Here is a 12,479-nt window from a genome sequence, read left to right on the forward strand (position 1 = left end):
CTTCATCGGTTGTGCACCTCTGTTTTCTGCTTAGGAGGTATCGGCCGTCGCGATTCATTGTGATGGTGTTAAGCCTCGGCTAACGTTCGTTTCGGTGGATATCGGTGGTGTGGCACAGTCGGACCCAGAGCTTCGACTTGAAGATGGCGTGTGCCCGCGGCAGGCGCCATCACTTTTTGACACGCCAAATTTTTGACATGCCCTACTGCTTCCAAATCGCAGTGTACTGTTGCCCTCCTTCACTTTCGTTAGTTCGAACTGAAGCGGCTTCCCCTTGCGGTTCGAATTAACGAGCATTAACTGTATATATATATATATATATATATATATATATATATATATATATATATATATATATATATATATATATATATATAATAAATAAATAATTGCACGAACCCACAGTAAATGACGTAAGCGCCTTAAGTGCTTGTGCCAGCGCTTTTATCAAAGACAACGCGGCTGCTCTTCGGCTATCACCAGCACGTATCATTCTCTACTAAAATCAAAGCATCTCGTAGCTTTTAGGAGAGCAGCTCTATGCGATAGGCGCAATGCACTTTTGGATTGTGCACTTGGCGCAGGAGGTCTTTATCGGGTGACGACGATGCATGCTGCACACGATGATGTTATATCGCTCGCAAGTTGGCACACGGATGTGTCATCGCTGACGCACGTAGCGGTCTTTCATACAGCTTTGTAAAAAACACAGAAAGAAGCGCTACGAGCCCTATCTACGTAGACCAGTGCTATTGCTTCCTCGCCCATAAAACAGAAGTGCTGTCATGAGGACTTACGAGTCGGAGCGCGAGTTCAGAAACCTGGCCTAAATATTAATCTGCTCTGCTGCGCAATTGGGCCTACACAGGCCCCGGTTAATCTCCCCGGCATTCCCACTCCATTTTTATGTGTTATAATTACAGCAGCATCTTCGCGCAGATATTATGACATGAGCTGAAATTACTTCATGTCAGACTTACACTCGGAAAACTGTACGTGGAACGTTTTAGGAACCATTTGGATTTTTGTCGGCAATTTTTAAAAAAAACAAAATTATGCTGTTGTTGACATTATTGACAGTGTTGAGATCGGGCGTTCTTTACTCCATAGCGAAGTGAGGAACGTAGTGCCAATTCTGAATGAATGAATGAATGAATGAATGAATGAATGAATGAATGAATGAATGAATGAATGAATGAATGAATGAATGAATACATTTAGTCACTACTTGCGATTGAATGTATTGACGACAGTCAGGCTACCGTAATTAATTCTGTTATTACTACGGCCCATTTCAAGGTAGCTGACCTAGTCGCTATTTGCATGAGTCACCTACGCTCAGAGGTGTTCAAAAGTGGTGGAGATGATGTCACCACAATGTGGAAGCTACGAAGCCGTGACTGGCCGAGATAACCAACGATAGATAGATAGGCACGTCAGCAATAGCCCTGACGTCAGCCTCCGACTAGCATCCAACTGTTTGAACTCGCGCTTGTGTTGCACGTGGAGCTTCAACGAGGATCTCGCAGGTGTCCGCGTGCAGTTGCGCTGACGTAAACGCTGAATGGGCAGTCGTCTTTTCAGAGCCCAACACGCGAGCTCATGTCTATAGGCGGCATTAGTATACAGGCGAAGCCTGTATAATAATGCCGCCTATAGTTCTGGTTGCCAATGAAGCCGAGGTGGGTCTTTTACTTCGGCTTAGCTGTTCCGTAGAACACCAACGCTTGCCCGAACTGCTCGTCGAGTGAGAGATAAGTGTTGGTAGGAAAAATGCAGACAAGTGGACCAAGGGAGCAAGAACAGAATAAAGGTATACAGAGGCTATCGACTTCTTTGGTTATAGCCACATGAAGTCAACAGAGAACGAAGCGCAAGAAAGCATGGGGGACATTAACAGTTGTTCTAATTGAAATGTAGAAATATTAAGGAAACGGGAAATGAATGTGAATGAAGAAACAACTTGCCAATAGTGATAGCGTTCACCTTTCGCATTACGCGTGTGACGATTTATTGGCCAGTTGCTTGATCCTAAAGTTCAGGTTCAACGTGATGGCAGTGGCTGAAAGGATGTTCCACATCTAGAGCCACGGAAGCGTGTGAGGCTGGCTAACACTCCTAAGGCTAGGTCTGGTACGAATACACAATACACAAGAAAGCGGACGGGGAGACATCCATCACCGTAGCTCAAATGATAGAACATGCCACGCGTAATGCGGAGGACGTGGGTTCGGCTCCTACCGACAGCGAGTTCTGTAGTCATCCCCGATCACTTCGCTATTTCTTAGTTGTATCTAACCGACCATAAATGTAACCTAGGCTTTCTTGGGCTTCGTTGTGTGAATTGAATTCATGTGGTTATAGTAAGACGAAGTAGGTGATTGCTGAGGTGCAATCTGCTCAACCTTATATGTTAAACTCTACTTGCGCAGCGACGGTGACAGTTGCCACTTTGCAATGACGGCAACCTTATGCTAGTTACGTTTCCTTTCTTGCCCCTGTGAAGTTTATCCTGTCTGCCTTCCTTCCCAGTTGTACAGCCTGCACTTGGTTATACTTTTGCTCTAAGCCACTGATCCTCACATGGAAGGATGCATAGCCAATGTCGGTGTCACTGTACCACTGCGAACTGTTTTTTAAATAGCTGGAATGTATCCCTTCACCAGTGATCATCCTTCATGCATATAACAACTTATAATTATGGAATAGTCGGCGATATATTGTGCTTGTTGCCAATATTTTCAATCGATAATCAATCAAGCAAGCAAGCAAGGAATCAATCAATCAAGTGCTCGAGTTGTACGTTTTTCATGCACACCCACTTCTACAGTATACGCTTCCAGTGCTGCCGCAGATGCTGCTACTGGTGGTCATAAGGAAGACCATCATGGCGAATTGATTTCCTTTCGAAATGGTTTGGTGGCATGCCCCAGCAATCCAGGCTGCTTATGCAACTTTATATTTAGAATGTGTTTTAATTTCCACAACATGCTGTTTATAAAAGCTGAAAGTCACTTTAGCATACGCTAAAGAGGATGAAGTGGAAAACCTGCCCGCTCACGAGATATTCATTACATTATTGACATTTTTACTCTAATGCGTTGATACTTCCTTTTGTTTTCTACCGCCAAAGGTCGTGGGTTCGAGTCCCGTAATAATTATCTCTTAATTAACTGTGCCTTATTTAAATTCGCCCTAACTGACACCAAAGTTCGCGGCTTCTCGTGCGTTCGAGTGCCTTAATTAACTCTGTCTTAATCAACCATGCATTAATTCACTTCGTATTAATTAACACTAAAGGTACTGGGTCCGACACTCAGCCTTCACGATGTCAACTGGAATCGAACTTGGAGATATGGCCTGTTCGCCCATATCTCCAAGTGGGCTCGACTCCCAAAGGTCGAGGTATCGACTCCCGCCGAAGGTCGTGGGTTCGAGTGTCTTAATTAACTATAGCTTAACTAACCATCTCCTAATAAACTCGTCTTAACTAGCACTAAAACTGTCGTTGCTTCGGCTCTCACCAAACGACGTGGGTATGAGCGCCTTAATTAACTTCGCCTTACTTAGTGCCAAAGGTCGCGGATTTGACTCTCGACCTTCATGATGTCAATTGGAATCGAACTTGGCAATATGGCCGGTTTGCCCACGTCTCCAAGTGAGTTCGACTTGGATACTCGCACTCGTACCCACCAAAGGTCTTGGGTTGGGGTTCCGAGTGCCTTAATTAATGGTATCTTAACCATCCCTTAATTAACTTCTCCTCAATTGAAGGTGAAGGTGAAGGTGAAGGTTTATTTGCTTCTGTTACAGAAACGGGAGCAGGAGCAAAAGGCTACAAAAGCCTGACAAATGGCTCCCGCTCCTATTGGCATTCAGCACTGTGGTACACAATATGAAATACATTGATGACCTCATATCGAAGCATTGTTACTTTTGCAGGACGAAAAACTTATTCAAATAAAACTGAAAACGATTAGTAGCCACTAAAGTAGACACTAAACGTCGTGGTTTCGACTTTCACCAAAGGTCATTAGTTCGAGTGCCTTGATTAACTCTATTTTATTGAACTGTGCATTAATTTCCTTTGCTTTAATTAACACCAAAGGTCGTGGGTCCGACTCCCACCAAAGGTCGACGGTTTGACCCCGAACTTCAGTGCTATTTAATTTTTTTGTCATAACGCCGGACGGCGTAATGCCGGATGGTCTGGTATTCGTTCCATGAGTAGCCTAAGGCTTTCGCCTTAATAAGCGCATGATTGCCCTATTCCGCATCCGTCCATGTACCGTAGCAGTATGTTGAACTGGGCTAGTTGTTGCGCGTTGAAGGCAATTTAACAGCGGAAAAGACGGAACGAAGCTCATGCAATAGACGCAGCATTGTTTTTGTCGTTTACATCTGTCGCCTAAGCTTTGTCCCGTCTTTGCACTGTTCGCTCCCCTTCAGCTATGTATCAATTTTTATTATATACATATGCGCCCCCACACTGCAGGTGCGCTGGGAAGCTTTATCCATCCATGCACGACTGCTTTTTCACTGACGCCTCTGAGCTCTGACACTGATTTCAACCGTCTGTGACCAGTAATGGCGGTACACATATTCCTCACCATCAACGAACAACGTTTAAGAACCCTTGAACAATTTCTCTGCTACTTGCTTCATACCTTTCGCGCGCGTTACTTATTTTCGCGTTTCAGACTCATTCCGCATCTTGTCAAGTATTTTGTGGCCTTCTTATTGGTAACTCTCGTCACTGTAACATCCCATATGTCACTAGAGCTGCTATTCAGGCGGTGAGTTTTCTTTTGTTTTTGTTTCATGCAATGCCACCGACATCATTAAGTAAACCATAAACAGGCTACTCCATTAAAAGTCATCGGCAATACGTCACACATATACTAAGTTTTCTCGTTTTAGTTCCTTCTCTTGCTGCTGTTCCATGGCTGCTATTTTAACAATAATCACTGACAAATATTATGTGGCTCATATTTGTGCGAATATGGCACGCCCAATCTGAATAGATGTTTTGGACAAAGCGTCTCCAGCTGTGCGACGAAACATTACGAGCAGACAATCCAACAGAAAAAAGGGAAACAAACGAAAGAGGTGTCATTACTGTGTTCATCAATTTCGCAATGAGCCGATGTGCCCTAGTGCATCGCGACCAATAATGTTCCGGGATATATGGTTGTTGCGCAATACATCAGCCATAAACGCAACAATGTTGCCGATGCTGCCGCTGTAAGGTCCTGGATTCTATCAATGTTATGGGTGGCCTGCGCAGACATATTGAAGTAATCTCATTTTGCTGCCCCACACGTGACTCTTCGACTTCCGATAAGACAGTCGATAAGAAAGCGTCGCAGTTTAATGAAAACAGAATGTTGTTGCCAAAGCACCATGGTGATAATGCGAACCTGTCGCACGAAGTGCTAGGGGCGACATCTGTGAAGCTATGCTTCATAGAATAATGAGGGCTGTGCCAATCAGCTTTCCACCATAAGCGGCGCAATGCTTTAGTCACTGCCATACTCTCAAAAAATGAACAAGAGCCATCGCGAGTTGATTGTCAAAGTCAAGCGATAGCTTCCAGGTAGACCTGTTGATATATGCTGTTGGGGCAATTATTGATTAGCCCTACTGGTTTATGCAGTGACGGCTGTGAGTGGTGTGGAGTACGGCCATGTCGGAGTGCACTTAGCCGAAAGTATTCAGCTTCGTCATGCGACGAGTCGAAAGACACGCGGATGTATTCATTTTCCCTGCCCATATGTTCATACCATCAGATATATGCTACGGCCAGTACCTCCTGAAGTGTTAACCGCGCTACAAATATCTTCTTTATGCGTCATACATGTGTCAGTGCTCCAGCATAACACGTCGTGTTTGACACAGGAATGTTCCGTATGGTGTACACTTAACGCCAGTTCTGCGTTCTCTTTCACAGCCTAAGGCAGGCTGCAGATATCCATAACAGCATACCGGAACCTGACGCTGCGAGTGTCACAGGAGTGTCCGTTTAACGTCTGTCGCAATAATAAATAACGTTAACCATTTTATTGTACTGTGGCAGCTCCTCGTGTGTAGTTCTTTGTTCGCCTACTACCCCTTCAGATTTGGTTGAAAATGACTGCTCCAAACTATCCGCCCCAGCATGCTGATGAACTACGTTGTCTCCTGGCCTAGTACTGGCACATATTCGACCTCGGAGACCATCCTCAAAGAAAGATGTCCATCGTTAGGAATTAACACCGTCGACGGCAGTCAAATCTATCGGTGGCCCTACGGCATCTCTCCTATCTAACGACACACAATCCAGCAAGAAGTTACCGAGATACTTTCCCGTAACCTCATTGAACTTTCTTGCAGCTCACGTGCATTCCCTGCTGTACTCGTCAGAAAGGAGGACTACAGTTCGGTATTTTTCGTGGAATATCGGCACCTCAAAACGATCCCAAAGAACGACGCTTATCTTCTGCCGCACATTGAGGACTTACTCGATAGCTTTCATGGAGCGAAATATTTTTCTTTTGTAGACAATCGCTCCGGGTGTTGGCAAATCGTAGTCGATGACATAGAGTGTGTGAAGGCATTGATCAGTTCGAAGTGTTGCTCTTCGCAATGCAATGCCCCGACCAGATTTGAGCGTATGATGGACCCTTACTGCCCGTCTTCAAGTGGCCCAACTGCAGCTTCTACCTGAACGTTGTTATCATTTCTCGTCCGACTTTTCCGACGCACCAAGAACGTATAGCGACTATCCTATCTGTTTTCGGTCAGGCGGGGCTATGGCTAAATTCATCCAAATGCCCATTCGCTTGTCGTGAGATTTCTGTGCTCGGATATCTTGTCGGTTCTTCTGGGTGCACTGCAGTCAGGCAGTCACATCGCCAACTCCGGAACGCGATATGAAGGCAGGGTATCAACCTTGAATAAAAGAAAATTCGAACAACAAACTGATGACAGAAATCATCTACGGTAATTATCTAAGTTGATGCGAAGCATTTATGAATACTATAAAGACGCAAATGTATAGTGTAGGTTTTTTTAATAATTTGTTATATTTTCGCTTATCTTTTCTTCTTGTGCGACTGTGACGCTTTTTTTTTATTCCAACTGCAGTGTGGACGTTCTCCATTCCCATCATGTAGAATTTGTTCCCGAGGACTACCTAATGCATGTGCACTAGGCCTCTTGTTCACATATTATCGGCATTCCCCAGCCGCATGACGACGTTTCCGTTCTCGAGCTCTTCTTCCGTGGGTGGTGGTGCTAAGCCTGTATTATGCTGCTACTTCTTCGTCGCGTATCGGTGGTGTTTACTTGCAGGTTTGATGACGCTTTCATTCCAAGCGTCGTCTTCAGTAGGTGGCGGTCGCTTGTGAAGCCCCATGTAGTGTAACGCCCCGAGCTCTACTGCACCACTGCAGTGCAAAGGGAGTGACCTGGCGCTACGTCAACACGACTTCATTCTTCCTGGTACGAGAAACCGCTACGAGACGCTACGTCACTGCGCCTGTACCTGCTGTCTCTCTTTTTTTTCCACAGAAATGCTCTTTGTGGCTAGGGTTCCGTGAAATTTTCATGTGTGCAAGCAAAAACTATCATCAGCAGCAATGGCTCGTGCCACTGCTCGCGCGTTCATCTTCGTCTTCTTCCACAGCTGGCTCGTTGGCGACCTTTGGAGCCACCGTAAGAACGCGCTTCTGCCACTGCTCGTGCCTTGGTCGTCGTCTTCTTGCACAACTGGTCTGATGACGCTCATGAAGCCAGCGTTCCCAAACTCTACGAACGCGCTAACGGCACTGGCCCAATGCCAGTCGGTGCGGTGATTTCGGCATCAAATTCTTTGCCTCATGATATCACGAAGTGAAAACACGAATGTATATAACGAATGTATGTAACTAATGTGTAGCACGAGTGAACATGAATCTACGAAAATCAATGTGTGGGCGTAACTTTCGTCACGATCACCATCAATGAAGACAATAAATGTGTTCGTATCTTTCTTCGAAATTCTGTGTCACCTCTTTGTCATTTGCTACACAGTTTCCCTGGTCATCCACGTCCACAAAGTGGAATGGCTCATGGGGATATTTTTATCTTGTTTTGCCTTTATCAGCGACAGTGACCTGAATGAGCCTTTTTTGGAGCGACTGCAGTGCGAAGCGAGTGACGCGGGCGACGCAACGCTTAATCAACGCGCCTGCACATTTTGTACGACGAATCGTGGCGAGACGCTACGTCACCTCAGCTGCACTTGCTATTTATTTGTTCGCTAGGTGCAGCACTGAGGCTTTTTGCGAGCAACGGCTACGAGACGCTACGTCGCGGCAACTACACTTCTATCTCTATTTTACGAGCGACTCAAGCATATGGTTCAAATTTATTCACCCTTCAAGTTAAGTAGCCTAATGATTAAGACGCTCAGATGTTGAGCGCAGGTTCCTTGGTTGGGTACACGCTACCACCAAAGCGCGGGATTCTTTTTTTCTTTTTAAGTGTGATCCGTTCTAGTCGACACCAAATCAGGTGGGAAATGGCTGTTCTGTTACGAGTAGGCAAAGAAATGCTTGGCATTTATAAGAGCAACATCAGCACGTAAAGTGCATGAGGAAGGAGAATACGCAACAATTGGCGACTATGCTAACAGTCTCGGAGCAAGATGATGCCGGCAAAAGCGCGCGTCATGCATCACGCGAGCAGAGGGGCAGGAACAAGTTGCAAATCTTACAAACTATGCTTGGATTTTATTATTTTACAACATAAAGTATTTACTGGCACACGCAGGCAGACTGATTACAAGTAGCGTGACCCGCCGCGGTTGCTCAGTGGCTATGGTGTTAGGCTGCTGAGCACGAGGTCGCGGGATCGAATCCCGGCCACGGCGGCCGCATTTCGATGGGGGCGAAATGCGAAAACACCCGTGTACTTAGATTTAGGTGCACGTTAAAGAACCCCAGGTGGTCAAAATTTCCGGAGTCCCCCACTACGGCGTGCCTCATAATCAGAAAGTGGTTTTGGCACGTAAAACCCCATATATTATTATTATTATTATTACAAGTAGCGTGAGGTTATTCACTTACGACGGCATCAGTCCGGCATCAACTGCGATCCCCCACTTAGAGGGGGATCGCAGAGATTCTATCGATAAATTCCCTCGTTTTTAAAACGATTGCATGGCACCGTAGGCGCATACATCGAGGTAAACACGACCTTGTGTTAAGGGAGTTTATTGTCCTCTTTTGAAAGGGCTATTAGTTCTGACAGCCTGAGCTCAGTCTATACACAAAAATTGGAGTACGCAAATTTCTGTATTACCCGTCGTGGTGGCACAGCTGATATATGGCGCTGCATTGCTGAGCACGACGTCGCGCGATCAAATCCCGGCCATGGAGGCCGCATTTCGACGGGGGCGAAATGCAAGCACGTCCGTGTACGGCGCGTTAGGTGCAAGTTAAAGAATTCTAGGTGGTAAAAATTAATCTGAAGTCCCTCATTATGGCGCGCCTTACAATCTGGTCATTGTTTTGGCACATAAAACCCGATAATTTTTGTAAATTTTTTCATTCCACACGCATTGAAATTCTGATACCACAGCTGTAGATTGAACCCGCTGCATACTTTCCAGTGGAACGGCTTAGACACTAAGCCGCCACAACGGGCAGTATGTTTTCACAATGAAACCGGCCAGAAGTTGCATGTGGTTGCAAGGAAAAGAAAGTTTGAAGGAAGGTTGTAAAGCACTGTGCAAATTTTTAAAGTTTTTTGCTTCAGCACCTGTAGGCACATTTCGGCTTCACCGAGCGACGAAGTGATTTAGGTTGCTTTACGGGCGTGTTTAGCGCTGGTCATAGTGCAGTGCATTCAGGCCATAAAAGGTAGGAGATTCTTATCGTTCCCCTAAGTGGCTTACAGATGATGGTATATTGAGCAGTGGCTGTAAGGATAGCACCACACCCGTGTCAATGAACTAGGTGACATCAGCGTTTGAGTGATCTAACAGAGAACTGCGAGCATTGATACAAAAAAAAATTTCACACGTGATAACGAGACATCTTACAATACTCACACACATTGCTTTGTCCGCCCTGCCAGGTACAAAGTCGCATGGCCTATAGAGATCTGCACTCTGTGCGACATGTAAGAGATGATACTGAGTACGCGAACGGACTTATCGACACGATACACGAAAAGAATGTCCATGCGTCTGGAGACGGGCGATTCAGACAAGGGATAGAAAGAAGGAACAATAAACTTGAAAAAAAACATCCGATAACGACCGACTGACAGAGGCGCTTAACGGCACGTGTTTCGGCAGTAGAAAGGGTAGCAGTAAGCCGCACGGGAAACGTTAGGAATCGGCACCGTTCGTCGAAGTAGCGATGCTTTCCCACATAGCGCTGGCCGCTGCCGTCTGTCTGATTGCGAGGACTCGGGCCAACAGCCATGCGTACGCATCAACGACGACGACTGAACAACTCCCCGGTGAGTTACGCCAGTTCGGCAAACAAGGCGCGTATCTCCAGATAACCGAGTGCGAAGTGTGTGCCAGAGTTGGTTGCCGAAACAGCGATATTTGCACGAATGAGCTCAATGCTCTTCCCAGAAGCCAGCTCTCAAGGTTCGACGGATTTGAGTCATTCAGGAATGTGTGCCCTGCATGAGGAGAGTGCATAGGCATTGAGTTATCCACTGTTGAGCGCCGAAGTTATGTGAAATGAGCATAGGCACCTAATGATGTACTGTGGTGATCCTGCGTGAGGTGTAAGAGGGCGACAAAATTTCAGGCAAACTCCAACAAATATCACTGCTCGCAAAAAAATTATAGCTGAAACGTTTCTTGTTCAGGGTAATATCATATTGCCAATGCATTTAGAGTGATGAGAGAAGTGTATACGTCACTTTTCGGTGGGCAGTTAAAATATTGTGTAAAGCTCTCAGGGGCTTCGAAGCAATCTACAGGGCGATCTAAGATATCACCAGTCATACTGACCAAATAAACTGAACAACAAAGCAAACTTAGTCTTTTGAACTCAGTGTACAGTACATTTTATATCTGTGTGATATTGCAGCTTATCCATCCATCCATCCATGCATGCATCCACCCATCCATCCATCTATCCAAGCCCAGAATTTAATTCAGTTTAAATCATGTATGATCAAGATTATACGAGTCGAGGCACTGACTGGCTGAAAATATTCTCAAACTTCTAGGGCAAATCGCGTAAATAAATTTAGAAACTGCTCCTTTGTCCCACCTCTTTCTCTCCCAGCATTTCTGTCTGCAATGAAAGGATACGCCCCATTCGCACGCTGTCAGCACGAACTTCAGTGTGGCTAGACATTATACTGCATATATGCAAATTCGTTCATTTTGTCACTGTCATAGTGATGGGGCATATTTCTTGTTAGGTGGGCCAAAATATTCTTGAGACCGAAAGGCCCTTCTTGACACGCAAAAAAGTGAAGCACCTACGTGTGCGGTGATGCAGGACTTAGTCGTCTCACCTGGACGCCAGATTTTCTTGACGGAGATGTTCACCATCTGTCAGATATTTCTGCATCCGCAGTAACACGTTTGCCTTCAATAACCCCTGAAAACAAAGGTCATAAAGATGCATGAGCAACTTAGGCTTTTTTTCTGCGGTATCGCGCAATGGAGCCAATTAGGCAGCCGATTTCAATGTTCTTCGGTTACAATGTTCATTGCAAGCGAGTGCGTGACTGTGATCAACGAGTGGTGAAATTTAGAAAAAGACTTGCTAATTGTTGCCAGTCGCTCAACATAATAAGTCTGGACTGCTCAGGGGATGTGCGGTGAGCGTGATTGAGTGGATACATATGTATTTCGCTTCATCTAGTCGCCCTGTTTATCGCTCTTGGTATAACGTTAGTGATACGTGACACGCTCACGCCATTTAACTATGAGGTATCTTTAGACCTGATCACATTGAAAGCGGACGCTCGATCGTGAAGCAGTCGACGGTATGCCCTTGCAAGGCTATGGATGCGTGCGTGGATAGCGCCATCTTTCTTCACCCTCAATGGGTTATGCAAAAGAAGGCCACCTTACCTGGTATGCCTGTGGCCATGGCGCTCTACTGCTGAGACCGAGGTTAGACGTTCCATTCCCGGCAGCTGCGGCCACATACCGACGGTGCAGTGATGCAGAAACGATTGTTTACCGCGCTTCGGATGCGCGTTAAGCCCCTCCAGGTTGTTCTAAGTAAACCCTGAGCCCTACATTGCGCCTCCCTCGTAACCCACTCTGCAGTTGCGGGATGTTAAGCCCCACGATTTGCTCTTATTAGAAACTGCCATATTTTCCTTTGTTTCTGTTATCATTAGCATTCGCTGCATGAAAATACCAAATATCTCCACTAAGAAGGCCCTCTTGTGGCTTATTTGCTTATTTATTTATTTGTTTGTTTGCATACTTATTTTTTTCAGTACCCTCAATAGACGATGTGGGA

The 12,479-nt window shown here is 45.6% G+C and overlaps 1 protein-coding gene across 5 annotated transcripts in view; it reads right to left on the reverse strand.

The window, feature by feature from the left end:
- LOC135895812 (glycoprotein antigen BM86-like) overlaps positions 1-12,479 on the reverse strand; it is a 236,882-nt gene that overhangs the window by 42,957 nt on the left and 181,446 nt on the right. For 3 of the 5 annotated variants that reach the window (XM_065423996.1, XM_065424004.2, XM_070537628.1), the window contains one exon: positions 11,515-11,600. The exons of 1 other annotated variant lie outside the window; for it this stretch is intronic. In XM_065423996.1, the coding sequence (XP_065280068.1) occupies positions 11,515-11,600 (86 nt within the window). Of the gene's footprint in view, positions 1-10,075; positions 10,136-11,514; positions 11,601-12,479 lie in introns of those variants that run through there. One more of the 5 variants, XM_065424000.1, reaches the window with a different exon arrangement.

The sequence above is a fragment of the Dermacentor albipictus genome, chromosome 4 (genome assembly GCF_038994185.2).
Source record: "Dermacentor albipictus isolate Rhodes 1998 colony chromosome 4, USDA_Dalb.pri_finalv2, whole genome shotgun sequence".
In the NCBI taxonomy this organism is placed as follows: domain Eukaryota; kingdom Metazoa; phylum Arthropoda; class Arachnida; order Ixodida; family Ixodidae; genus Dermacentor; species Dermacentor albipictus.